At 53.7% G+C, this 26,631-nt stretch overlaps 3 protein-coding genes across 7 annotated transcripts; 1 reads left to right on the plus strand and 2 right to left on the minus strand.

Moving 5' to 3' along the window:
• Nucleotides 1-19: 19 nt before the first annotated feature.
• ovch1 (ovochymase 1) lies at nucleotides 20-9,915 on the plus strand. 2 transcript variants are annotated; one of them, XM_054767486.1, is made up of 13 exons: nucleotides 20-114; nucleotides 6,810-6,860; nucleotides 7,363-7,546; nucleotides 7,607-7,682; nucleotides 7,798-7,987; nucleotides 8,055-8,194; nucleotides 8,261-8,411; nucleotides 8,479-8,517; nucleotides 8,585-8,807; nucleotides 8,882-9,039; nucleotides 9,101-9,199; nucleotides 9,274-9,407; nucleotides 9,466-9,915. In XM_054767486.1, exons 1-13 carry the CDS (start codon nucleotides 96-98, stop codon nucleotides 9,625-9,627), a joined length of 1,626 nt encoding a protein of 541 aa, XP_054623461.1. In that variant the 5' UTR covers nucleotides 20-95; the 3' UTR covers nucleotides 9,628-9,915. The 2 variants fall into 2 exon arrangements, with proteins under 2 accessions (XP_054623461.1, XP_054623460.1); XM_054767485.1 differs by lacking the exon at nucleotides 20-114 and adding an exon at nucleotides 5,489-6,742 and having other exon boundaries at nucleotides 9,466-9,914.
• si:dkeyp-27e10.3 (UPF0606 protein KIAA1549) lies at nucleotides 732-6,652 on the minus strand. Its single transcript, XM_054767475.1, is given in 16 exon segments — nucleotides 732-1,010; nucleotides 1,083-1,297; nucleotides 1,358-1,548; nucleotides 1,650-1,777; nucleotides 1,955-2,200; nucleotides 2,202-2,412; nucleotides 2,547-2,724; nucleotides 2,785-2,936; nucleotides 3,021-3,080; nucleotides 3,155-3,341; nucleotides 3,401-3,700; nucleotides 3,808-3,890; nucleotides 3,964-5,136; nucleotides 5,674-5,833; nucleotides 6,033-6,159; nucleotides 6,229-6,652. Coding segments are annotated over 15 exon segments (3,534 nt in total). The 5' UTR covers nucleotides 6,123-6,159; nucleotides 6,229-6,652; the 3' UTR covers nucleotides 732-850.
• stab2 (stabilin 2) lies at nucleotides 9,825-26,595 on the minus strand. 4 transcript variants are annotated; one of them, XM_054767457.1, is made up of 69 exons: nucleotides 26,480-26,595; nucleotides 26,256-26,380; nucleotides 26,013-26,128; nucleotides 25,668-25,753; nucleotides 25,183-25,249; nucleotides 25,011-25,106; nucleotides 24,824-24,946; nucleotides 24,558-24,754; nucleotides 24,353-24,480; nucleotides 24,146-24,279; nucleotides 23,970-24,049; nucleotides 23,744-23,893; nucleotides 23,531-23,674; nucleotides 23,404-23,466; nucleotides 23,214-23,330; nucleotides 22,737-22,790; nucleotides 22,584-22,664; nucleotides 22,274-22,426; nucleotides 22,119-22,181; nucleotides 21,930-22,031; nucleotides 21,766-21,852; nucleotides 21,565-21,676; nucleotides 21,319-21,499; nucleotides 21,161-21,254; nucleotides 20,892-21,050; nucleotides 20,732-20,827; nucleotides 20,567-20,659; nucleotides 20,435-20,482; nucleotides 20,236-20,369; nucleotides 20,069-20,171; nucleotides 19,867-19,944; nucleotides 19,682-19,771; nucleotides 19,495-19,602; nucleotides 19,294-19,425; nucleotides 18,804-18,935; nucleotides 18,668-18,730; nucleotides 18,497-18,595; nucleotides 18,228-18,423; nucleotides 18,058-18,153; nucleotides 17,906-17,966; nucleotides 17,759-17,832; nucleotides 17,546-17,671; nucleotides 17,355-17,428; nucleotides 17,214-17,285; nucleotides 16,740-16,859; nucleotides 16,619-16,663; nucleotides 16,466-16,558; nucleotides 16,240-16,398; nucleotides 15,205-15,333; nucleotides 15,071-15,130; nucleotides 14,819-14,995; nucleotides 14,666-14,755; nucleotides 14,454-14,600; nucleotides 14,328-14,387; nucleotides 14,148-14,271; nucleotides 13,928-14,077; nucleotides 13,635-13,739; nucleotides 13,456-13,563; nucleotides 13,208-13,401; nucleotides 13,000-13,141; nucleotides 12,569-12,702; nucleotides 12,276-12,441; nucleotides 12,102-12,208; nucleotides 11,905-12,024; nucleotides 11,693-11,839; nucleotides 11,513-11,623; nucleotides 11,310-11,441; nucleotides 10,014-10,106; nucleotides 9,825-9,948 (listed from the first exon to the last, which is right to left on the minus strand). In XM_054767457.1, exons 1-69 carry the CDS (start codon nucleotides 26,576-26,578, stop codon nucleotides 9,892-9,894), a joined length of 7,656 nt encoding a protein of 2,551 aa, XP_054623432.1. In that variant the 5' UTR covers nucleotides 26,579-26,595; the 3' UTR covers nucleotides 9,825-9,891. The 4 variants fall into 4 exon arrangements, with proteins under 4 accessions (XP_054623432.1, XP_054623431.1, XP_054623430.1 ...); XM_054767456.1 differs by having other exon boundaries at nucleotides 14,666-14,707; nucleotides 18,497-18,730; nucleotides 26,013-26,197; XM_054767455.1 differs by having other exon boundaries at nucleotides 18,497-18,730; nucleotides 26,013-26,197.
• Nucleotides 26,596-26,631: the final 36 nt, after the last annotated feature.

Genomic DNA, 26,631 nt, shown 5'->3' on the forward strand with positions numbered 1-26,631 from the left:
TGCCAGCAGGAGCCGGTCGGACCTGAGGCACTGCGACCCACACCAGGGTACGCGCCAATCTGGCTGGACAAACCCACCTGGGTCAAGTGGTGGAGATGCACACCTGGTGGACAGGTTGGTAAACTTGAAAAAGCTGTGCTGATATTGCCAAACATTCCATGTGACACAATGAGAGGCGTGTACCTGCGCTGCCCCCTACAGGGCGTGGCCTGGAGGACGAAGGCAGCTGTTTGTACTGCCCCCTGCTGGAGTACAGGGGCTCCTGCAGCTGGTCTCCAGTGGCAACAAAGCCTCCTGAGCCCTGCCTGTGTAAAACACACAAAGATGTCTTAATACCAGCATGGTCAGGTCATGGTGTGTCAAGGTCAGGGCCCACTGACCTTTGCAGATTACCCTGGCCTCCCTGACCTGAGGTCGGAGAAACTCCCAGCTCAGCGTATCTCTGCAGCGAGAGAAGGAGAAAAGACGTGAAAAGACCAAAGACAGTGGAGAACATCTGCAGGGCAGAGGGACTCACAGCGGAGAGGGGACTGTGGGAGGGGCCGGCCGGGTAGGAGCCCCACTGCCTGCCCAGGGGGCCGGCCTGTGTGGATGGGCCGGGGAGGGCGGGGCTTACACCGCTCAGCCCGGCACTGCCTTGCGAGGATGGCGACACCAGAGCAAAGGCGTCGTCCAGGAGGGAGTGCATCTGCTGCCGGGCTTCTTCGATGGACGGCTGTGGTGGCATGTAAGGGGGCGGGACTGGGGCGGGGTCAAACACCTCATCGGTGGGAGATGGGCTCCCGTGATCCGGGGGAAGGTCCGGATCAGACTGTGGAAGAGACAACAGAGAAGACGAGGACAGCGTTCTTCATCGGAAGCTGGTTGCGCTCACCATGTAGGCTACGTTGTTGAGCCCAGGGTACTTCCTGTAGGTGGCGCCCTGGTCCACAAGCAGCCGATCCTGGTCTGTATCAGGAAGACTTCCAGGTCCCGGCTGAGCCCGCCGACCTCGAGGGGAGCGCCTCCCTCTGCACAACACACCCAAGTTTACTCTTAAGGAGAGAAAACCCCACCAGAATTCCGCTCAGCTCAAGTCTGACCTTGGAGGGGACGGGGTGTCCCCCTGTAGGATGCAGTCCATATGGTCGTGGGCAGAGCTGTAGAGACGCTGAGCCACCTCGCTCTGTACCGGCCCGTCTCCAAAAGCGTCCATGATGTCATCCATGGACGGGAACTCACACTGGCCCCGCCTCTTAGCACGCTGCCGGAGTTTGTTCCGATGGTGCTCCATCTCCGACTTGTGTCGCAGCGCCACCTGCAGGACCGCCGGGACGTCACAGCCGGTCTGAAATGATGCCATTCACACCCGTCTCACCTTTGTGTTGACCTTTTCAGTGAGCGGGGGGCTCGGCTGCGTCGACGGCGGGCTGGGACGCGGCTGCATGGCGATGAGCTGCACCTTGCTAGCTGGACGCCGGGCGCCGTCAGACGAGCTGCGGGAAAGACGATCCACGTGTTCAAAGATGGAGGATGAGGACAACAGCTCGTCTGGACCGCCTGATGGAGCTGCGGAAGCAGGTCAGAGGTCAAACATTGTGATCATTTCTCAGAAAAAGTATTATTTCTACGATAAGGAATATTTCCCATGATGTCATAATGTCTCTGACCATTTTTGGTCGGCTTCCTCTGCTGCTTGGCCTCGATAGGTGTGACTACAGGGCGAGTACTCTCTTCAGGAGACTCTCTGCCGCTTGATTGGTCGCTGCCTAACGAATCAGCATCTGACGGGCTGGTCCTGATAAGAGACATGCTTTTATTTTGTTGACTTAAGCGAAGAGTAGTCCAGAGTGAAAGGGTCAGCTACGTGCACCACTATCAAAGGCTAGTTAGCTAGCTAACTAGCTACACCAGGTGGTCTCCAAACCAGGTGCTTTCCAGGTAAGATAGAGAACTTTGCAATGAGGAGGCTGACCTTCCACGGTGGCGGCGGCTTGCTCTAGCAGTTTTGGTGGACGACCCTTTTGATTTGGGAGTGTTGAGGTCACCGCCATCAGAGGGTGTGGCCTCTTTGGTGGGGGCCGGCAGCGGTCCCGGCTCCTGGATCACCATGATGTCGTCTTTACTGTGCTGGCCCAGGTGAAGCTTGGCGAAGTCGAAGCCTTTCACACTGGAGGCCTGAAGCTGAGGGACAACGCAAGTCAGCCGCCGTTGGTAGAAAAGCGACGTCCTGTCTTACCTGTCTTACCTTCTGCCGCTGCTGGATGGTGTTAATGGCGTCTGGCTGGAACTCCAGTTTCTCTGATCCACACAGTTTCCAGTAGAGGATGATGATGATGAAGACAGCCAGAAAGACCGGGACAATCACGCCGACAACCAGCCAGATGCTACTGCTTTGGGTCTCGGAGGGCGGGACGGACACGGTCTCCACCGCTGGGGACAGGTGAGGAACAGGTGAAGATGAAAGTTCTCACCATGGACAGAAGCGTCAATGAAACAGTAACACGTTGAACTTGTTCCACCTTAAGGCCACACCGCCAGCGCTTGCAACAAAGCAGGTGACTCACGTTGGGCCAGCGGTCTCTGTACTTGGTGCCCTAGGACGATGGCGGCTCTCTGGAGGTCTAAGCTATTCAGGGTTTCCGCTGTCACCTCTGCTGGGATCCTCGTGCCTCCTGGGCCCTCAACAAAATACAAGATCTCAAGAGGGCGTTCTGGCCCGGACAACCTGGCCACCCGCACCACCTGAGAGGGTAGGAAGGTTGTTCACTCGGGTAGAAATGGAGTAGTTGAAAGTGTGCGTACCTGCAGGCTGTTGTTGCCCACGGCCGTGGCTCTCCTCCAGCGCCTTCTGCTGGACACTCCCAGTCCTTCCTCGAGCAGCAAGGCCAAGCGCCGCTCCACACGAGCTTTAAAGCTTCGCTCGGACGAGACCTGGTTTTCCACGCCCAGGAGAACTACAAGCATCCACAGGTTCCATATCAGCTATGTGACTTCATTCAACAAGGTTGCCAGGCCAGTTTGGTGCACAGTGTTCTCACCCGTGCGGACCCACGTGGATCGCAGGTGATGGGAAGTGTTGAGCTCAGGGTAGTGAAATGCTGAAACACCAAACAACCAATCAGAGCACGGCCTCAGTGAATCATTAACGACTTGACACAAACAGACGGCGTACGTTCGGCGATCTGCAGAGCGGGAAACCCAACGTAGAAACTGAACTCAACCAGGCTGAGCTTCCTCAGGTGTTGGCTGACCTCTGAACCCAATAGGTAGCCCCGCGCATCCCGAACTGCAAACGTGATGTCGACGGGAACCTTCTGCTCTGCCACCGGCCTTGCCGAGCTGAGTGTGATGTTGAGCAGCTGGGGGGAAAACAACGTGTGAAGACATCAGACGCAGGCGGGATAAAGGTGGTGCTCACCTGGACGCTCACGCTGCCCGGCTCCAAAGAACGTCGCAGAGTTTCGCTGTACGCCATCACAAGGCCAATCTCGACACGCTCACTGAAGTTGCAGACTCTGACGTCAACGTGGGCGGGAACAAACTGCAGCACTGTGTGGACCTGGTACCTGATTTCAGGCACGGTGTAGAGGGCTGACACTGCGGGAACCGGGCCTGAGAGACGCGGCGGTCGGCGGAGGGCATTGATGACCGATATGGCGGTGTAGATCAAAGGACCGGACACGACACGGAAGGCAAAGCTGGAAGGAGTTCTCAAGAACTGATGAAGAACAGACAGCTGTCAATCACCTAACATGAATGGCGGCACGAGTCACGTGACACCCATGTCCAATCGATGAAGATGACAAATGTACGCTTGGTTTGTACCTGAAGCTCCACCGATCGGTTAAATTCTCTCCTCAAAAGATCCCGGACCAAAGTGAAACCGGCCACAGAACCTCTGGTGCCACCTGGAGACACAACACAAGCTTTGATCAGCTGACTGGACCCCTGCTGAGGTCACATGGTCTGGTGTGGGCGTACCTACTCTGACCAGGTACAACTCCGGCTTGGTGATGTTGCACAGGTACTGCTTGCTGGCAGGGGTCTGGGCCACCCTGGGCGTGGTCACTGGCGGCGCTCTCGTCAAGCTGATGGCGGTCCTCTGCGTGGTGGAGGTCCTAGTGGTGGTCTTCTCTGGCTTGTCGGTGACCTCTGCAGGTCTGTCAAGATGGGTGGGGGGTCCCAGCGGGGGAGGTGAACGCACCCAACTGGTAGAATTAGAACTGGGGGGGTGTTTCGTATTTGGCGGGAGGTGGTCTTTTAGTTCTGGAAATGGAGGGGGAGCGGAGGGTGTCTTTGATCGAGGCTCCTCCTCACGTGTGAGGGAGGGTGAAAGGGGGAGCCCAGGGGTGGGCTCTGCCAGGGGACGCTCGGGCTCCTTCCACGGCGGCAAACCAGAACTTGGAGATGGAAGCGCTTGGGTTTTGTTGCAGACTGCTGTTGGAGTAACAGAGGGTTCAGACACGACCTGGCCCTCCTGCGAAGCCCCCTGAGATCCCCCGCTCACCCGCTCCCTGGCCAACAGGTTGGTATAGTATTCCAAACTGTTCATGTCAGGCAGCAGCAGCTCCGTTGGCTGAAGCGGTGCCAAGTCCTCCGGGTCGTAGTCGTCATCCCAGGTGGGGAAGACGTCCAGGTGGGTGGGCCGTGTGTGGGGAGGGATGCTGGGAGCGGTGGAGGAGGGCAAGAGGAGGACGTGAGAGTTGAGTGGGGGAGTGGGGCGTGGGGGTAAGATGGTCTCGTGGGACGCCCAGTCACCGACATCATCATCATCGTAGGGGTGGCTGGGCAGAGGCGTAGCTAGCGCTAGCTCCTCCCCATCAGGAACCACAAAGGACAGCGTTTCCACATAGTCTCCAGAACCCCAGGCCTCCTCTAGCGAGTTGCCTTGCTCCCAGGGGGGAGGGGGGCTCAGGGTGGGCTGGTTGTTACGGGCAAAGGGGGGAGTGAGGCTGGGGGATAGGAGGTCAGGGGGTCTGAGGAGGAGGTGGATCCCCTGAGCTCCCGAATCCGCCGATGGACTGCTGCTGTTACCATGGTAACCAGACTCTGGACTGGCTGCTGGGGGGTCGAGTTGGAGGGGCGATGAGGAAGATGAAGGAGTGGATGAAGGATGTGGCGAAGACACTGCTGTTCTGTTCTGGTCCGGCCCGCCTGGGACAAAAAGACTTTGAGTTGGTGGTCAGCTATTTATGTTGTGGCTGAAAGCATCGAAATATATTTATACACAGGTAAATGATTTATACATTTCAAAAGTCATAAAAAAAAAACTCAATTTAAGCCCCATGTCCACCTCTTTACTCTGGAAAATAATACCATTCATACAAATAATAAAAACAATATCCATCCAAATAAAAACAACAGGAATACTCACAATAATAGGAATTAATCCAATAATCCAATAACTGATATGAACACAAACGATACCAACACATATCATAATACAGAACAACTCATATAAATAATGATAACATAAAGAATCAAAATAGAAAGATGAATATGAATAATAATGTTTCCACTTCTAACTGAGCTTCTTTTGACACTAAAAAAAGTGCAAAGGAATGAAAAAAAAGGACATTCATCCAAATTAGAAATGAAGAAAATCATCAAACTATTCCTTTCAAACACACACGTGCACACAGCTGAGTATCATGTGACGAAGGTGGTGGTACGTGATGAAGAGTGAAACACCTGGGACAGGAGAAGCGGATGTCGCCATGGAAACCAGCATCATGGCGACCAACAGGAAGAGGCGGCACTTTGAGGTTCTGGGTTCCATCCTGGTCCCAGTCTGGGTCTTGACTCCCTCTGGGATCACAGGGTCCACGTTTGGATCCTGGTCTAGGAGGACCTGCGGCACAAAGGTGCACAAGGTGCTCTGGCTTACATCTGGTTCTGGTTCTGATGGGCTTACATGTTCCTTTTACACTCGATTAGCTCTCAGGACCTCTGACCCAACGTAAGAAATAGCTTTTCATGACGTCCCCAGCGAACCATTCATCTGTCGGAACCTTTCCATGAACGGATCAGTGCTTCACGTACCGGCCTACCTCACGTCGACTCTTCAGACATGGCGGCCCACATTCCTGCCTCGGCGACACCGATTCTCTGTCTCGGCTCCGGTTCCGATCAGCTTCCATTCGGCAGGACGTCACCTGCCGCCGCCTATGTTCGGTACTGAAAGATCAAGACGACGCCTTCAACGACACATTTTATTGAACAGAACCGAGCTGAGTTTGGACCTACCTGCCATTGTGGCGATGCGGTTCGGGGCGTCACGCCTCTCCTGCAGCGAGGAGGAGGAGGGGCGGGAGGGGGGATGAAGGTTGTTCTGTCCGCAGTCTTCCTCACCCCTCCCTCCGCATTGGTTCTGCTCCGTTTCACCGGACGATCCAAATCCACATCCACCCGAACAGTTCACTCCGAACCACAGCGGAGAGCAGGAGGTGCGTTCAAGGACTCGTCATTTATGCGGGACAAAGCCACATCCTTGCTGTTCATGCCATTGCACTGCACGCGCCGCTAAATGATGATGATGATGATGATGATGATGATGTTCTTCATCATCATCATCATTGAAAGCGACAACGGAGAAGAGGTGGTTTCCATGGTAACGGCATGAATGAGGGCCAGGTGTGCGACACCAGCAGGTGTTCCTGATCCAACATAAGCCACCAGACTAGGCTTCCGCTCTGTCGGACCTTCAGCATGTGGCCGCCGCTCGTGTGGGTTCTGTTCGTTTGTTGGACGGAACTTTGTGGTGAGAAAATCTTTTATTGTGAAACTGATGGGTGTCTTGTATCAACACTTCCTGTTTGTTTCTTCAGAGCCGAGCTCGTCCACAAATGAAAGTTTGGGAAGTTTCTCAGGAGGCTTTGGTAAACAAAGATTCTTTTATTCCATTTGATTCCATGTCATTTTATATTTTACTTTAGTGGTGCATGATAATTATCGTGCCCCAATACAGTGCACCTTGTTGGGCCACGCCAGGTGGCTCGTGCCGCTCTATCCTCCGGTTCTCCGGACCTCCGTAGCGTCACACTGGCTGCTCGGAGCGTATGTCCGAATATAGTGCACTTTGCTGGGCCACAGCAGATGGCAAACCTCCCCTCTATGTTGGTTCTCTTGATAGTAGTGATGTGGTCATGATGTTTCATGAGGACAAATCAACAGGTACACTTGGTCAAATCCTAATTTGTTCCTCCAGGTGTGCACAAACTACACTTGAATCTACATTTTAAAACAAGTAGAAATCAAAAAGTCATCAGTATGGGTTTGGAAAAAAAATCTGGTGCATCTCTATTTGACATCATTAGTAGGATTATTATGACATGTTTTACTTTGAAAAGTGGACTTTTAATGTGAAAAGTTGTTCTCCAGCGCTGGCAGGAGTCCGCTCCTTCGTGCAGGACCAAGACCTGAAGACTCGCATCATTGGCGGCCAGGAGACGTGGGCGCACTCGTGGCCGTGGCAGGTGTCCCTCCGCTTCACCACCATGCCGGCGTGCGGCGGCGCCGTCATCTCGCCGCTGTGGGTCATATCGGCGGCCCACTGCTTCAGAAGGTGCGTCACAGAGCCACGGCGTCCACGCCAGCGAGCCCACCACCTCGTGTTTGTGTGCAGGTACAACAAAGTTTCCTTCTGGACAGTTTTGGCAGGAAAACATGACCTGGACAACCCCAACGAGGACGGCCAACAGGTACTGATTGTTAGAATCCACTCGTGTATGATTTTGGATCAGAACCAGCTAGGAGTAGCGTTGGCGTGAGGTCTACCTGACTGGACTAGAACCTTCTAGAACGTTTGCTCTGCAGGTGGTGGGTGTGTCGGCGATCGTCATGCATCATCGCTACAACGCCCGCACCAAAGCGTACGACATAGCGCTTCTCAGGCTCGAGAGCCCGCTGACCTTTGACCGGTTTGTGCGGCCCATCGACGTGTGGATGGCGCCGTTGCCCACCTTGGAGAAGTGCACCATCACTGGCTGGGGGGCCACACGTGAGAGTGAGTCTGCGTCCAGAACCATCAGCTCAGACCTTCATGCCGCATCTGACGTGTGTTCCCGCCACAGATGGGCCACGTGTGACCCGGCTACAGGAGGTCAACGTGACCCTGCTTCCCTCGGACATCTGCAGGCGCTACTACAAGGGGCGGATCAGAGCGTCCATGTTCTGTGCCGGAAAGGAAGGGGGTGGAGTCGACGCCTGCCAGGTGCGTGCGTGCATGTAGGCGTGTGTGCACGTGCATGTGACAGCAGTGTCTGGCTGCTGTTGTCAGGGTGACTCTGGAGGTCCGCTGTCGTGTTTTGGCGGGAAGAACTTCAAGCTGGCGGCAGTGGTGAGCTGGGGCGTCGGCTGTGGGCGGGCTCGAAAGCCTGGCGTGTACACCCGAATCCAAGAACACGCCCAGTGGCTGTCCGACGTCATCGGTGAGATTTCCTACACGATGCGCACGTTGCCGTACCGTCTTGTGAGTGTCCTGGTTTTGCCTTGCAGAGAACCAGGACGTGGTGTACACGGACCAGCAGGCTCAAGGTGCAGCCGCCACTTCCTGTTGACCTTTTACCTCAAATACTAAGCTAAAGTGAGCATTCCTCCTCAGAGGACAGGTGCGGGAAGCAGCATCGGTCTGGCTGTCGGAACCTTCTGGACCTGGCTGGGCTCTCCGTGTCAGAGGACGGCGTGGTATCCATGGAGAACGTGACCGAGTCGTGTTCCGGATCGTGGCCCTGGCAGGTCAGCCTGCAGTCCAACGGGATCCATTACTGCAGCGGTGTGCTGATCCACCGCCGTTGGGTGCTCACCGCGCACCACTGCGGAGTCAGGTAAGGTCCAAACGCTGGAAAAAGTCATGAACGAACTTTCCTTGATACCAAAGCCCGCTTTGCTTCCTGTGCAGAGCGAGAGAAGACATGGCGGTCTTGGGAGGTCACGACCTGCGCTTCTCTCTGTCCCAAAGCGTCCCAGTGGACGAGGTCTTCAACCCGCCTCAGGATGACAGCTTCCCGCCCAAAGCCGACCTGGCGCTGCTGCGCCTTGTCGTTCCCACTAGACTGGGTAGGCCGCCGGCGTATTCCGCCGGCGGTGGCGAGGTTGTCATGTGATGTCTTGTCTGCAGGCGCCAGCGTGTCTCCTCTTTGCGTCCCAGATGAGGACGAGGAGTTGGACGACGACTGGTCTTGCATTAGCGCCGGCTGGGGGTCGGCGATCGCCACAGGTTTGTTGACGTGCACGTTGGCGATGCCGCTTGACAGTGTGCTCGCTGACATGGAACTTGGTCTCCCGCAACAGGCGTGAATCCAGACCGGCTGCACCACACTCGACTGGTTCTGGTCAACCAAACCGAGTGCAGGGACAAGTGGGGGCGTGGCCTTGTCAGCGACGCCCACGTGTGCACGCATCCGGCTGGCAGCGCCGCCTGCACGGTGACCTTTGATTGGTCAGCTTGGTTTTGTGAAGAAACTGACGTCTTTTTGTGTTCAGGGTGATTCCGGAGCGCCGCTGTTCTGTCGGAAGCGCGGCGCCTACTTCCTGTTCGGCGTGCTCACGTGGGGGAGTCGACGCTGTGACCCAAACAAGCCAGCCATCTTTTCCAAAGTGTCCGACTACCACGCGTGGATCAGTGATCTGACTGAAGATGTGTGAAGAAATAAAGTTCCTTTCAAAGTTGTTGGATGATTTGCTCAAAGGGGGTGGAGCCTCGAGGTTACAGGCTGGCCCAACAGCCAATCAAAGGACCTGATGCGTTTATGTGAACCACTGCACCATCTAATATGTAGGGGGTGCTGTTGAGCTGAAGGTCAAATAAAGCACCAATAAAAGTTTAAATAAAAACAAAATCACACCATTTTTTTTTTTCTTTCACCAAATTTAGTTTGAACTTTTTCAACATTTCAGCTTCTTCACACCTCAGCTGACCTGCGGGAGGTCTTCTACTTGCCTGGACCCTGTTGACCCCTGGACCACCTGCAAGGCAACCTATGTCACACACGCTCATCTCAAGGTCAAAGGAGACAGAAGTGCCGACTCACAGTGTCAGGCAGTTGCGCCGGAGGAGCGTCCTCGTACACCGGGTTGGTGATGCTGCGAGCGGCACATACAGCTTCCTCCTCATCCTCGTTCTCCTAGCAGATTTTACGAAGGTCAGAGCATCGCTTGTCGTACAACGCGTCAAGCACACCAGTGTTGGCAAAGTAATTCTAGTTACTAGTTACTTTCCCAAAAAAGCAACCGAATTAGTAATGGAATGACTCTTTCATCACCAGTGTTGGGCAAAGTAAATCTAGTTACTAGTTACCTTCCCTTAGAAGTAACTTAATTAGTGATGGGGTGAATGAGTCAGTGTTGGGGCCGCACAGTGGTCTAGTGGTTAGCACGTTGGCCAATACAGGACCAGGCTGGAGATCGGGAAGACCTAGTTGGATTCTCCCCTGGGCATTTCTGTGTGGAGTTTGCATGTTCTCCCCGTGTGGGTTTTCTCCAGGTACTCAGGCCTCCTCCCATATTCCCAAAAACATTGTATGAATGAGTGTGAATGGTTGTTTGTCTATATGTGCCCTGCGATTGGCTGGTGACCAGTCCAGGGTGTACCCCGCCTGTCGCCCGAAGTCAGCTGGGATAGGCTCCAGCCGCGACCCTTATGAGGATGAAGCGATATAGAAAATGGATGGATGAGTCAGTGTTGGGCAAAATAATTCTAGTTACTAGTTACTTTCCCCTGGAAGTAACTGAATCAGTGATGGAATGACTCTTTCATCGAATGACTCTTTCATCACCACTGTTGGACTAAGTAATTGTAGTTACTAGTTACTTTCCCCTAAAAGTAACTGAATTACTGTTGGAAATAGTAGTTACTAGTTACTTTCCCCTAAAAGTACCTTCACGTGTATCTTCTTGTCTTGTACATCAGTGATGTTGAAGTAGTGTGCGCGTATTTCCACCCTGAAAAGCACTGACTCACCATCGTTATGTCCCCTTCTCTCAATGTAACATCGCGAACGACTCGAGTCTTTGAAACGGCCCACTAAAGTGAACGATGTGAGCCGACTCCCAGTTGCGTAAAGGAACAGCTCAATCTTATGTCTCATATTCTTATATCTGTGGATCTCGTCGTTCACCTAAAAGAGCCGTTCAGACTCTTTGTCTGAAGACTCGACTCGTTGTCTGAGTGAGCTGGCAAGTGCATAATAACAGCACGTCTCACGCTGGTAACGTTTGAAATAGTCATTCATTACATGACCCTTACTGGAAAACAATAACTCTCACGCACGCACACACACACGCACACACACACACACACACGCACACACACACACACACACACACACCTTGAAGTAATGAAACTGGAACAATTTGTCGGAGCGTCTGTAGAAGTGAAATCCCACAAAAAGGAAACCTGACACCAGAATGACGAGCAGGACAGCTCCGAGTCCCACCCCGGCCTTGTGAGACGCACCGATCTGCGGAACCAAGACAGAACAGCTCAGTCCAGACACTTACGGCATCTGCCTGACGCTAGGATGTCACTCACCTCCTGGCGAGGGGGCGGGGCCAGAAGAGGTCCCTGCAGGATGTGTATGACGCCGTTTGCAGCCATGATGTCGGCGGCGGCGACAAAGCGGTCGTTGACGTAGCGAGACGACTGAGGACGACACAGCGACTATGAAGACATGTTCAGCAAAACCACAAGACCGAAGACGTGACGTCTCACCAGAGCTGAAGGGTCCAGAATGTCGGTGAGTCCAACGACGCTCAGCGTGCCGACACGAGTCCTCAGCCGAGTTCCATTGGTCAGCTGAATGAGTGTCAGAGCCTGACCCTCCGACAAGTGGAACTCCAAGTCGCGCTGGGACAGCGTCTGCGGATGAGGATGCAGGATATTAAGAACAACGAGGACACGGTTGAAAAAACCCTGGGACTAACTTTGTTGTCCATCAGGCCGTCGTTGTCGGGGACAAAGAGCGTGGACTGGACAGCCGGGTCCTGAAGACGCTTGATGTACTGTCTCCCGGCTTCAGACATCTGAGACACGTTGAGGACTTGCTACATAAGAAGACAAGTGAAGACGTGTGACTCCATGCTGAAGGTGGAAAAGATGTTGTCCATGTTGTCCAACTCACAGTGAGGAAGTTGGACAAGGCAGGCGTGGACATGAGGACCTGCAGAAGGTTTCCTGTGCAGCTGAAGCCGTCTCCAACATACCCGGACTTGCACTCACAGTTGACGTCTGGAAAGCACGCAGAACAACAGAACCTCATGATCCAGCTCTTCTAGAACCCGTCTTACTCGCTCACCCTTCATCCGGAAGCAGAAGGCGTCCCAGGTCTCGCTCACGTTTTTGCGGATGCCGTAATCCACGATGCCGACATGTCCAAAGCCACAGTTGGGGTTGGCGTAGGTGGTGGGGTACGCCACCTGGGCCCCGTCCAACCAGCCAGCGGCACACATGTTCAAGCCACCCTGGGGACAGAATGTCTCACCATCAGGACCACCGAAGGGCGTGGCCATCATTACTGAGACAAAGCTGTCTATTCCTAACATCAAACATTCTATGACTTCAAAACACATTTGTGGTGCCTTCACTGACCTGCTGAGCGTAGGACAACTGCGTGTAGGAAGCCAAGACCCCACCCGTGGCGGCGCACGCCGACCGAGCTGCTGTGAAGTTCAGCTTGTACTGGCCGTCTTCTGAACGCACGTGGAACACGCCCACTGTCACGTCTGCACAAACACACCAAGCAAACATATTAGGACAGCTTGGAAGGGACAGCCAGGAGGGGATTGGGACAGCTTGGAAGAGACAGCCAGGAGGGGACGGGGACAGCTTGGAAGGGACAGCCAGGAGGGGACGGTGACAGCTTGGAGGGGACAGCTTGGAAGGGACAGCCAGGAGGGGACGGGGACAGCTTGGAAGGGACAGCCAGGAGGGGACGGGGACAGCTTGGAAGAGGACAGCAGGAGGGGACAGGGACAGCTTGGAAGAGGACAGCAGGAGGGGATGCTGTGATGTGCAAATACCTTCAAAATGGAGGTCGGTGCACTGTGCGTCCTGGTGACATTGCCCGTTGTCTTGGAGACAGCGGCTGATGGGAAGCTCTTGGACTTCACAAGTGATGCCGTCTCCAATGAAGCCGTCTTTGCAGGCGCACTTCCTCTTTGCCTACAAAGAAAAACCTCAGAATGAAAAAACACCATTAAAAAAGAAAACTAAGCGGCGGAACGCTACCGGCGACGTCATGATGCATGTGGCGTGTTTGTGGCAGCCGCCGTTGTCCCCAGCAACGCAGGGATCAATAGGCTGACAGATGAAGCCGTCTCCGGAGTGGCCTTTGGGACACGTGCAGGTCACCTGCTCGCCATACTGGGAACACTTGGCCACCTTCGCACAGCCGCCATTCCACACGTCACACATGTCCGCCGCTGTAGACACAAAGGAGTCAAGCGTGTCCAACGCATCGCCGGACCGAGTCATACCTGTGCAGGTGTATCCGTCTCCCTCATAAAATGGCTGACACACGCAGGTGTTGTTGTCCCGGCAGACGGCCTTGACGGAACAAGACGGAGAGCACTGGACGACCTCAGCTGGAAGACAGCAAACATTAGCTTAGCACACAAAGATGGCGTCTCGCTGTCTGTCCGCCTGAGCGGGTCACCTTGCCAAGTCTCGCAGCGCTCGCCCGTCCAGCCCGCCTCACAGAAACAAGAACCGGTCCCCCTTCGTCCGTCGTCGCACGTTCCGTGTTCTAAGCAGTTGCATGCTGAGAAGTGATTTATGAATATTAGCTATGCGCTAGCATACACATGTATGTACGTCTAATATATGTGCTGTACACACTATTACATCACGACTACCAGCCAGTCGTTTTGGGGGTTCAGGGACCCCAAAAAGGGTGATGGGGTCCTAATGAGGACCATGTTACCGGCGCCCAAACAGGAAGACGCTCACCTTCACAGTTGGCGCCGTAGAACCCGTCGGCACAAAGCTCGCAGGCCACGCCCCCGAAGCCTGTCGTGCACGTACAAGTGCCGTTGCCAAGATGGCCGTCGTCACAGTTGCCACGGTGACTGCAAACGGCGCCCACGCCGCCCGGGCACGCTGGACAGGAAGTTGGTAGAAGGTTTAGTTCCCGTGACATGATGACGTCATCGTGTTTCTGTGCTCTCACCCTGACAGTCCCGCCCATAGTAACCATGGCAACACTTTGGCTGCCACAAGTTGAACGTGCACACGCTGCGGCAGCCCGAGTTCCTGCTGACAAACACAGCGGGCAGGTCGCACTTCTCCACCGCCTGAAGACGACACGGTGTCACAAAGCGGCGCCATGGAAACGACCAACACCACCCACCTTTAGTTTGGATCCTCCTGGACAATGATTGGCCGAGGATGCGCACAGTCCGCAGGTCATCTAGTCAAGGTCAAAGGTGAAATACTCTGTTGTTTGCCGGCTGACCTTCACAGGTAGAAGACTCACTTGAAGGTCAAAGCTGGTCTGCTCATCGCAGCGCCCCCCCAGGTTGGGTGGGGTCAGCAGGCAGTCGATCCCGTAAGCGATGCCGCCGTTAAACGCGAGATGTCTCTGGACGATCCGGCACTGTCCGTCATTCACAAAGATCTGTCCCTGATGGAGAAAGGGTCACATGAAGGTCGCTCTCCTTCCTCGTCCCTGCTCTTCGTCACACTTACGATCTGGTCCGTCCCGCCGCAGCTGAACGAGAGAGACGAGCCCTGCAGCGTGCGAGCCGAGTCCAAATGAATCAGGCCTTCGGCGTAAACCTGACCACAGACGAGTGCGTGAGAAGCTCCTGTTGCTAACGTGCTGAAAAGTGGACCTTTCACCTTATGGTTCTGGAGAACGTGATACTTCAGGTACTCCTTCAGCTGCTCGCGGTTGTGTGGGTGCAACAGGAAGTCCTTCTGCTCCTGAGGCAAGGTCGCCATGGCCACATCGGAGGGCAGGAAGAGCGTGACGGGCTGGTACATCCCATCATGCACCATGTCCATCACACCCGTGTCCTGAAACATCACAACATCAGCATCACGGGACCGTCCGGCTGCCAGAACCTGTAGAACTTGAAAGCGGGTTTGGACCTGCAGCAGCTTGTAGAAGGTTCTGTAACCGTGACGATCGGCCAAGGGTGTCAAGTTGAGCTGTAAGGAGAAAAAGACTTTTTAACGCTACTGGTTTCACCACAAGCATCACGTGACTTCACGAGGACGCTCACGGCCGCGTCCGACTCCATCTGGGCGTCCAAGCCGGGCGGGAACAGAATCCTGTCAATCTCGTGGAAGATTCCGTTGACGCTGACGTCGTCGCTGTAGGTGACGTTGGCCTCGTTGATGAAGATGCTGCCCTGAAATTGAAAGGATGGAAGATCAACATCCATCCATCCATCCATCCATCCATCCATCCATCCATCCATCCATCCATCCATCCATCCATCCTCTTCCGCTTATACGAGGTGGGGTCGCGGGGGCAGCAGCCTAAGCAGGGAAGCCCAGACTTCCTTCTCCCCGGGATACTTTGTCCAGCTTGTCCCGACGAATCCCAAGGCGTTCCCAGGCCAGCTGAGAGACTTTGTCTCTCCAACGTGGGTGTCCTGGGTCTTCGCCGAGGCCTCCTACCGGTCAGATGTGCCCTGAACACCTCCCCAGGGAGGCATCCTGACCAGATGCCCGAGCTGCCTCATCTGGCTCCTCTCAATGTGGAGGAGTAGTAGTAGTAGTAGTAGTAGTACTTTATTAATCCCACAGCAGGGAAATTCACCTGTTACAGCAGCAAGCAAGATACACAAGTAAAGAATGCATCGTGACATAGTGAATACAAAATGGTGCAGGTGTTGTATAGCCTGACAGCGGTCGGTATGAAGGACCTGCGGAACCTCTCCTTCTTACACCGTGGGTGTAACAGTCTGCTGCTGAAGGAGCTGCTAAGGGAACCCACAGTGTCATGTAGCGGGTGAGAGGTGTTGTCCATGATGGATGTCAGCTTAGCCAACATCCTTCTCTCCCCTGCCATGAGCAGCGCTTCTACTTCGTTCCTCCAGGATGACAGTGCTTCTCACTTTATCTCTGAGGGAGAGCCCAGCCACCCTACGGAGAAAACTCATTTGGGCCGCTTGTACCCGCCATCTTGTCCTTTGGGTCACAACCCAAAGCTCATGCCCGTAGGTGAGGGTAGGAACGTTTGGTCTAACTGTAACTCTAACTCTTGTATGTCGTGCAGATGCTATATTTCATTGGTATTTGTGATGAGTCACCTGGGCGGAGGAGGAGGTGGTCAGGACAAGTCCAGACAAGGTGGTGAGGTTCTGAGGTGGGCGCAGGTCAGCGGGCAGCAGCATATGACACATGACCATGTGACTGCGCATGACGGTGCCCAGGTCTTCTTTGTGCTTGTCGGACATCAGTCGCTTCATCTGCGGGACGCCACAGGTCAGCTTGGTTCTAACGTCCGCTAACTTGTCAGAACAGAACAGCGGTCACCCTGCCCGGTCCGTTTTTTTCCGCCAGGTAGGCTGAAGTGCTCGGAGCGAAGACGGTGAAGGGGCCGCGACCTTTCAGCGATATTTCTACAAACTGAAAGCAGAGCCAATCAGCGGCGTAGTTTGCTAACATGGAGGCAACACGGCCGCTCACCATCAGGCCAAGGTAAAAGTCCAGCAGGTGTCGACTCAGAATTTCCTGCAGAGGGTCGGCACTTGGTTTATGTAAGACAGGACTTTTATTTTGAAGTAGAGGCGACTGTGTGACCTCTCACCTTGCTAAGGGTGCCTTTGCAGGTCAAACCATCTCCGATGAAGTTAGCGGCACACGTGCACGTGCGAACGCCAGGGCCCGTCATGTTGCACCTGGCGTACCGGTGACAGCCGCCATTTTTCTGCAAACACAAACGTTGCCAAACACAGCGTGCCAAACGTTGTCACAACATTCCAACGTACCGTCCTTTCATCCTCGTCTCATCCTTTTACTGCCTTTTCACTTACTAGCTTTCAACTTCACAGGTTACTACCTTTTACGTACTCTTCTGACGCATTTTACTACCTTTTACATAACCTTTAATGACACAAATTACTGCCTTTTATGTTACATTTGACATTTGACACCTCTTACATAACAACTTGTACACATTGTACTACCTCTTACGTAACTTGACACGAGTTATTACCTTTCATGTAACTTTTGACACCGGTTAGTACCTTTTTTACGTAGCAAGTTACTACCTTTGCCGTACCTTTTGACACAAGTTGACGACTGTGCAGCTGCGTCCGTCACCTGTGTAGCCGTCCAAGCAGCGGCAAGACGCCTGGCACACACAACCACAATAAAAACACGCAACAACAACAACACCCAGCCAATAAAAATGTTACTTTACTTTGTTTGGACCCACGTGCACGCAGTCTGCGTTGGCATGGCAACCACCATTTCCTTCCAGGCAAGGATTTATCTCTGCAAAACACACACAAAATATGAATGAATAAATATTGTTTGAATGCATGAATGAATATGCTAAATACGAACATGATCAATTCTGAAAGAATGAATGATGCTGTTGCGTTCACTGACCGACACACACCAGTCCATCTCCAGAGAAGCCTTGGTCACACACACACACGCGCTGGCCGGGTCGGGTCCGTTTACACACTGCAAACAAACTGCAGCCACCGTTGTCCTGCACACACGCATCTTTAGCTGCGCACACACACACACGCACGCACGCACGTTAGTTAGCATCCACTAAGCAAATAAAGTCAGAAAAATGTGCTTTGTTGTGTTGACCTTGACAGAACGTTCCGTTTCCCCGAAAGCCGGCAGCACACAAGCATTCTGATCCGGATGGTCGGACCACGCAGCTGGGACAGTGTGTGGGACAGCGTGTGTGTGTGTTACAGGAAGTCAACTTCCAACATGTGTTATTGGACTCACTTTGCGCTGGTGTGACACAAGACGGAACCACAAAGTTCTGCATCTGGACTGGACTGGATCTCTGCAAAGGATTCCCACGTCTTTTAGGATTTCAAACATCAGGTTATTACTTTGAAAGGAGGATTATTTTATTTTGAAAATGACTTTCCTACTTTCGTCACACACGACGCCCCGCCAGCCGACGTCGCACTCGCACGTCCCGTCGCCACGTGGCCCCTCGTTACAGCGGCCATTTTGACAGCGGCAGACTGCGGAAGAGATACGCTGTCGTTAGCGACGCGCTCGCCGCTGACCTGCGTCGTGCCGTTCGAGTCCGAGTCACCCTGGTCGCAGTGGACGCCATACTTCCCAGCTTGGCACGTCTCACACGCCATTCCCACGAAGCCTTCATTGCAGCGACACAGTCCGGTTCCATTGGTTCCGTCCAAACAGATGCCGTTCCCGAAGCAGGGCTGACCTTTGACCCCTGGACAGGACTCGCAGTGCGGGCCATAAAAGCCGTGGCAACACACGTGTACCTGAAACGCAGCGAGTCAGCGAGTGTTTGGTCACGGTGAGCACGTGCAGAACTTGAGCTGAGGGAGCACGCACGATTTGGGTTTGTAAGCACGTTGCCCGGCAACCGATAGTCAACAGACGCTCGCCCTCGAAGGAGCGCGTGAACATGCACTTCACCCTCTTGGACCTTTCCTGCAACACAGCATGCTTACAAACATGAAAGCTGCCCAAACCCAAACCCAAAGCTAAACATCCCGGCCTCACGTCCAGACTGCTGCCAGCCGGACAGACGTCCCCTCGTGGGAAGAGACAGTCCACACAGGAACCCTACACACACACACACACACCAGAACATTCTCAACCTTCCAAAACCACAAGGTTGTCACGGTGACGACTTTACCTTCACTTTGTGCTGCCGGATCTCATCGCAGCGGTTCCGCTTGACATTCAGAACCGCCGAGAGGACGTGAACGACACCGTTGTTCCCGCTCAGGACGTTGGACGTGTTGATGGGAGCATCGTTGACAAACAGCTGCAGGAAGGACACAGGACACATCGTGTACAAACACAAACAATCCAAAACCAAAATCACATGCTGCACATGAACAACGCTGCAGGATCAGAAACATGTGCAAAAGAAAAATGCTGCAAATGCCCAAAACACACGCTAACCACAAAACTACCAACATGAGAAAAATGCTGCAAGTTCACAGAACAAAACAGAAGTTAGCCACACTACTAAGAAGTTAGCCAGATAACCAGTAAGTTAGGCAGGCATTTATTCCTGAGGAATAAAAATGTCAACGGGTAGAATGAAAAGGTAGATTTTTATAGATGACTTTGTTCAACACAAGAATACGATAAAACGTTGCACCTTAAAGGTGACTGACCTTTCCGTCTCGAGGGAAGAAGCCCAGCTGGAAGCGGAACCCAAGCAGGGTTTCTTTGTAGCCTCCTGACTGCAGGTCCGTCTTCAGCAGACGCTCTGACGCCACCAAGTGGTAACGGGTGGTATTGACGTCCTGTAGACGGCATTAGAAATCATAAACGCAGCATTCTTCAAAAGAACTCGGTTCTTTTGTGTTGCGTACCAGCGCTGTGGCAGCCATTTTGTCAAGGTACTCTTTGACGGCGGCGTCTGTGGGAGCGAAGACTGTGAACTCGCCGGCCCGCTCGATCTCGTCCATCAGCTCGTATTCCTGCACGAGAAAACAACAACACGGCGTGACTTGACCCCATCCGATCCCGAGGCGCGCCAGCCCGTGCTCGTGGTGGTACCATGAGGTACGACGTAAAGAGTGAAAGTCCCCTTCGCCGTTGGAGTGTCGCCAGCAGGCCTTCGCTCAGCTTCCTGTCTGGAAGCACGACCTGGCAAGAATGAGGATACCACCACCATGAGACTATGTATCATCAAATTCTCATCCATAAGCTGACATTCCGTCCAAGCAAAACTTCTACAGTACCGCGTTGACCACGTGAATAATCCCATTGGTCGCAGCCAGGTCAGCTGTGCTGATGGCTGCCCCGCCCACACACGTCACCTGACAAGACAAGATTTTACAATCACTCTCCCGCTTGGAGATACTCATCCTCTTTCATATTAGGTTGTTGGACTTGTTGACGAGACACGTACGACCGGAGTGTCCCGGTCCGAGTGAGACTCACCCCCTGGCTGGTTGAAACAGGAAGTGGCGTGTTGAGAAGCGAGGTGAGAGAGGAAGTGGTGCTGAGGCTGTTGAGCGGATGGACGCCATCGATCATGTGATGTCTGCAAGTCAGAGGAATCAATAAAAGCCGTCAAAGGAAACCTCTGAGAGACTCGGTGGACGGACCTGATGAGACTTGGTAGGTTTCCCTTTTCCACCCAGAACTTTTTGTCCACTGGAGACATTTTGGCAACCGCAGCGGACGAAGGCAACAAGAGCGTGACGTTCTGGTCTGAGAAGGAGAGACTTAGACCCGCCTCCTGGCGTAAAGAACGACATGTCAGGCTGTGTCTGCTTTCAGCTCGGGCACATTGACGTCACTCACGGCGATCCATGTGGAGAAGTCGGAGGCTTCCGGGAGCATCGCCAGCTCCTGAAACCCAAACAAACAAATATCAGCTGTTACGGCAGCGCAAAGGTCCGACATGCTAATCATGCTGACGCGCTAATTTGCCACCTGCTGAATGCTGCCGTAACACAAGCGACCGTTTCCCGCGTAACCGTCATCGCACACGCACGTCCACTCGGACGACCTCAGCTTGCAGCTGGCCTGGGGACGGAGGTGAGAGCAGAGGTCACGTGATGTCGCCAGAGAATCTACACTGGCTCTGATTGGACTCACCAGGAAGTGACAGTCGCCACTCTGGCTGACGCACCCATTGACCGCGACACACTTGCGCCCGTTTCCTCGGTAGCCGCTGTTGCACGTACAGTCGCTCTGACAAATCACACGTACGACTGTTTTTCTCACCGACACCCTTAAGCTGCGGGGCCAAGGTTACCTGTCCCGGTCCCACGTAGACGCAGGTGGCGTTGGGGTGGCAGCTGCCGCGGTCATCAGCAAGACAGTTGTTGATTGGCTGACACTCGTCTCCATCTTCCTGCCAACCCGTCAGACACTGGCAGGCGCGAGTGGACAGGCCCGTCTTTACACACCTGGCCTACAGGGGTCGCAAGCGCTTAGTTGCAACTGAATACACAAAACAACCAAAAGACCGACAAAAACATGCATGTTTTTAACAACGCGTCCCAGGAACAACTGTCACCTTACGTTAAGACTACAGCCGCCTCGGAATGGTGGAGCGCACGGGTCCGATTCCACACAGGTGATTCCGTCGCCTTGGTAACCAGGTCGACAAATACAGCTGAGACACAGAAGACAAGCACAGTTGCTTTGTGGGTCATGGAGGACACACGCAGCTCACATACCTCGGGGCGCCCCATCTGAAGTCGCAGTCGGCGTGGGCGTGGCAGAACTGGGCCAGAGTACCACACGGCGCCGTCCTGCGTTCACAGAAGCGACCCGTGAAGCCCGGCTGACACGAGTCCGGTTTGCAGCGTCCGTCTGAGTCGGGTCGATTGTCGCACAGGCCGTGGATGCAAGGACACGCTGCAAACACGCATCAGCTCGCATCGAAACACACGGGAAGGATGCTGAGGTGGCGCTCCGCTCACCGGTGTCACACTCAGGGCCAAATTTGTTCGAGGATGCGCACAGCTGACAACGAGAGCCTTTGAGGTTTGATGGACAGTTGCACGTTCCGTTTCCTTCAATACCATCGAAGCACTGAAACAACATCCGTCTTAATGATCACGCTTCCTTTTAGCGCTGCTTTAAGTCCCTCCAAATCACCAGCAGACCCGTGTGACGCTCACCTGACTGCGTCCTGAACATGGCGTCTGGTGTCCTCCGGGACACGGCTTGCAGTCTGGACCGTAGAAGCCGTCACAGCAGGCGGGAGTCTGAAATGATTCGGAAACGTGTCATATGACCACGGCAGATGATGGGTTGTCGTTGCTGGTACTGCGAAGCTTTCTACCGTGACGGTGACGTTACAGAGCGGCGAGCATCCGGTCACCGGGACACCGAGTGCGGTGCCACCGATGGAGAGACTGTAAAGGCAGCCGAAGACAGAGGAGCCCTGAAGGAGCGCAGAAGAGACGCAGCGATGAAGAAGAACAGAGGTGGCGTCGGCAGCATGGAAACCAAGCAGAGTGAGACATCTCACCGTGTAGACGCCTCCTGACGAGCACTGGGACAGTTTGACTTTGGAGCAGCTCGTGCACTTGCCCTGAAACAATGCCGCACACAGGAAGGAAGTCAGGCCATCAAAGCAGGAAGTGCCCCAGGACCGGACGAGAGCAAAGACGTGTCGCAAGTCACCTTGACGATCCTGTTCTCCGTGACGTCACACCTGTGAGGCAGCAGCGGTTCAATGGATGCCGGCATCAGAAGCGCGTCAACCACATACAGACGACCGTTCTTCGCCTCCACCGCCGCCTCCAACACGGCCGCCGTGTTCACCATCACCTGACCCTGACAAGTCAGCGACATACCCTCGGCCAATCAGCGAGCAGCAACCATTCCCAAATCACAAGTCATCCACTGAGTTCCCATCATTGATCAGCGACCTGCTGTCCATTCCGAGGCATCGCTATCAGAATAATCAATCATCACTCCACCCCGAACTCACGTTATGGCTGACTTTGATGCTCAGCACCTGATTGGCCATCGTGAAAAGTTGTGGGCCGGACACGGCGGTGAAGACGTCCAACTTGCAGAACAAACACGAGTCATCCACCGTGATCACAGGTCAATGACAAGTGATTGACAGGCGCAGCCTCACCTGCGTGGACGGCACGATGTGATTCCTGAGAAGCTCCACCCGCTTGGTGGCGCCCTGAGGGTCAAACAAACATCCCAGCTGAAAATTGACATTTTTTTTAACATGCTTTTAAAATTTTTTTTTTTACATAGAATCAACATTGAATCAATGTCAAATCAACGTTGAATCAACATGGAATGAAGATGAAATGTACATTTCTTTACGCATATTTTCATTTGAGACGACCCCTTTGGTTTTATGTCGACACAAGCGGCTGATCATGCATGACGACATCGACTTAAGCGGCCACGGTTTAATAACAGGAAAACCACAGTGGGCTGGACTTGATGAGCTGGTCCGCACAAACGGGGTCCACCGGAGTTTAGTTTGAACATCTCCTGGAGGGAAAATGTCCCAGAACCAGAAGGTTGCTGGTTTGAACCCCATTGACCATCAAAGCAAATCAGTCAGGTTGGTCACGTGACACCATCAGCTCACCGCATCGCTACGCAGGTATTCCAGGTGACTCTCCGCCATGGCGCCGAACGCCGAGCTGACAGGGGCAAAGACCGTCAGTGGGCCCGGGACGTCCAAGATGGAAGCCAGGTCAACGGACTGCCATCACACACAAAAAAAGTAACATCACTTCCTGTCTTGGCGTTGCACCAGGAGTTGAAGGTGGCCTTACCTCCAGTAAAGATGTGAAGGTTCCAAACTTGCCGTAGTCGGACAGAATCTTGATCAGGTTCTCCTGAGGATGAAGGAGGACAGTCTTCAGTCTCCAGCTTGGACTGTGTTGACAGGGAGTGGCTGACCTGAACGTTGCTCTCCACCGTAGCCGCCACACTGTCCATCAGCTTGTTGATGATGTGGATCATCCCATTGGAGGCCACTAGGTCCGACTGGATGACCACACCCCTCTTCCTGTTGCCGTGGATTCGGATCTTGGTCTGCGAGTCCTGCAGAAGAAAGACGGCGAGTGGTACGTCCTGTCAAGCTCAGAGACGCACGGCGTGCTCCAGTCTCACCCCCTCTGATGTGTCACTCTCCGCCGACTTCCCCGTCAGCGTATAGAAGACGTCGCTTTTCTTCAGCATGTCAAAGGTCATCACCCCAGCAACCAGGTGCATCTTGCACAGGTACTTGGCTTTAGACGGGTCGGCAGTCAGGGTCCGCAGCTGCACACAAAAGCTTCCTACTTCAACAGGAAGTACACCTCGGTGAAAACAGGAGGGACCAAACAGAGATTCTCACCGACATTCCTCTGAAACCTTTGTTGATCGGAACAAAAAGTGTAAACGGACCCAAGTTCTGCAGGGGCCACGACACAGACCCTGGTCAACCCAGCAGGCGCATGAAAGACAAACATTGAAACGTCGTCATCAGGACGCTGTGCAGTCAGTCGCAGGGACGTTGCACTGTCGTGGTACCGAACAGCGTGATGGCGCTGGTCAGCTGGCCGCTCCACGGGCCGCCAGGTTCTGTGTTGAGCTCGTTCAGACGTTGGATGATGTTGCCGTAGCAAACGTTTCCGTCGCCATGGTAACCCTGGAGACAGGTGCACCTGGAAGAAAGTCTGGTCAGCATCTGGACCAACGCTACAAACGAGTTACCTGTGAGCCAATAGGCCAACTGACTGGACACGTCCTGGTTCCACCGTGGTGCAGTTGGCGTTCTTGTGGCATGAAGTGGGAGTGCACGAGTCCGCCAGGCGACAACTGCCATCCGCCGATTTGTCAAATCCGGGAAGACACTCGCAGTGTGACTAAAAGAAACCATTCCAATTTTTAGGTTTGGTTGAGGATTTACTTCCTGTTTTGACCACGCCCCACATTCTCGCACCTTGCCCGGCCCGTCGTAGACACAGCGGGTGGACGCAGCCGAGCAGCCGCCCTGCTTGGTCTGACACGGGTCGACTGCCATGCAGACTCGCCCATCCCCGCTGTAACCTTGGTTACAAGCGCAAAGGTGCCGGTTTGGACCAGAGTGGACACAAGTGGCGTGCATGTGACACACCTGCTGTGCACACGGGTTTACAGCTGATGGAGACAGCAGGAAATTCACTTTCTGTCGACATCACTGATAATTGATTTTGACCACAGACTCACATAAGCACTCGTCACCAGACTGCCGGTACCCAAGCATACAGCGACACACCAGGCGGCCCGTCAGAGCTTCTTCCATGCAGCGTGACTCGGACGGGCACTGGAGGGACGCACACGCCGGAAGCTCTGCGGGAACCAGACGGCAGGTGACGAGGTGACAGGTGAACGGAGACGAGAACACAAAGCTCACCTTGATCACACTTTGGACCCGTGTACCCGGAGAAACACGTGCATGCGCCGTTGCCTTTGAGGCCGGCATCACACAGCCCGTGAACACACGAGCAGACTGGATGCACAACAACGCACAACACGTCAAAACTACAAAGCAGCCAAAGGATGTCAAACATCGCCAGTTGGCTTACCTTCTCTACAGCTCAGACCGTATCGACCCGCCTCGCAGTCCTCACAGGCGCTTCCTGCAAAGCCCGCCTGGCAACCATGCATGCAATCAATGTGGAATCAACATGGTGGATTTAATGTGAACACAACATGGACTCAACGTGGACTCAATGTGAAATCAACGTAGAATCAACATGGAATCAAAGTGAAATTAACATGGAATCAATGTGGAATAAACATGGAACCAATGTGGAATCAACGTGGAACCAATTTGGAATAAATGTGGAACCAATGTGGAATAACGTGGAGTCAATGCGGAATCAACATGGAACCAATGTGGAATAAATGAGGAACCAATGTGGAATAACGTGGAATCAATGCGGAATAAACGTGGAATCAATGTGGAATAAATGTGGAATCAACGTGGAACCAATGTGGAATAACTATGGAACCAATGTGGAATCAACGTGGAACCATGTAGCACGTCTGAAGTCTGCAGGTGTGTTACCTGACAGCTGCAGGTTCCATTTCCTCCGAGTCCATCGAAACAGGATCCTCTGTCGTTGCAGGGCCGCTCTGCTTCTACCGGACATTCTGACACACAAACAGGAAGTTGTGAGGAAACACGCACTGTACTTCCTGATGTCGACATCACGTCACCGCCCCCAAAGCACCAGCAGAGGGCGCTACAGGTGGTTTAGTACCACGATGACGTCGGCACATTTTGGCACTGCTGACAGAAGCATGCGAGCAGGAAGGAAAGTGCTTCCTGGCGTCATGTGACCTTTGAAGCATGTGATGCCAACACATCACGTAGTAGAACTAGGACTAGTACTAGTATGGGAGTATTTACCAGTGCAGTCAGGTCCCCAGTATCCTGGACAGCACCTTTTAAGCTCCGCCTCCTTGTAGCACTCAAATGAACAACCAGTGATTGACAGCTTTAGGGTGGCACTCCGAATGTAATACCTGCGCACAGGCACACACACGCACACACACGCACACACACGCACACACACACACACACACACACAAACCCTTATTGCATGTCTCACATGAGTATTCATAGTATTTTCCAAGACGTCATGTGACTCACTGGCAGTCCTGCACTGTGGACCCGGGCGTCTTCTTGTAGCCGGAAGGACACGGCAGGATGGCGGTCAGGCTACACGAGTGACACGATGTGCGCGTCCGCAGCACCGTCGAGTTGGAACACCAGTTCTGGAAAACAGACTTTTACTTTGAAGAGCTACTGGACAGGAAGTAGGAAGCTAGTGACTGAACATCAACATGAAAACAGAAGAACATGTGACCTCTGACCTGCTGAGATGTAAGCGACGTCGCTTCATTCATCATTGTCATCATCATCATCATCATCATCATCATCATCATGGTGGTCCACGTCTGTGGTGCCTTCATGACCACCTCCTCGCTGCTCTCATGTCCACTCTGTGTGTGTGTCCTCTTTTTAT

The sequence above is a fragment of the Dunckerocampus dactyliophorus genome, chromosome 2 (assembly GCF_027744805.1).
Source record: "Dunckerocampus dactyliophorus isolate RoL2022-P2 chromosome 2, RoL_Ddac_1.1, whole genome shotgun sequence".
NCBI lineage: Eukaryota > Metazoa > Chordata > Actinopteri > Syngnathiformes > Syngnathidae > Dunckerocampus > Dunckerocampus dactyliophorus.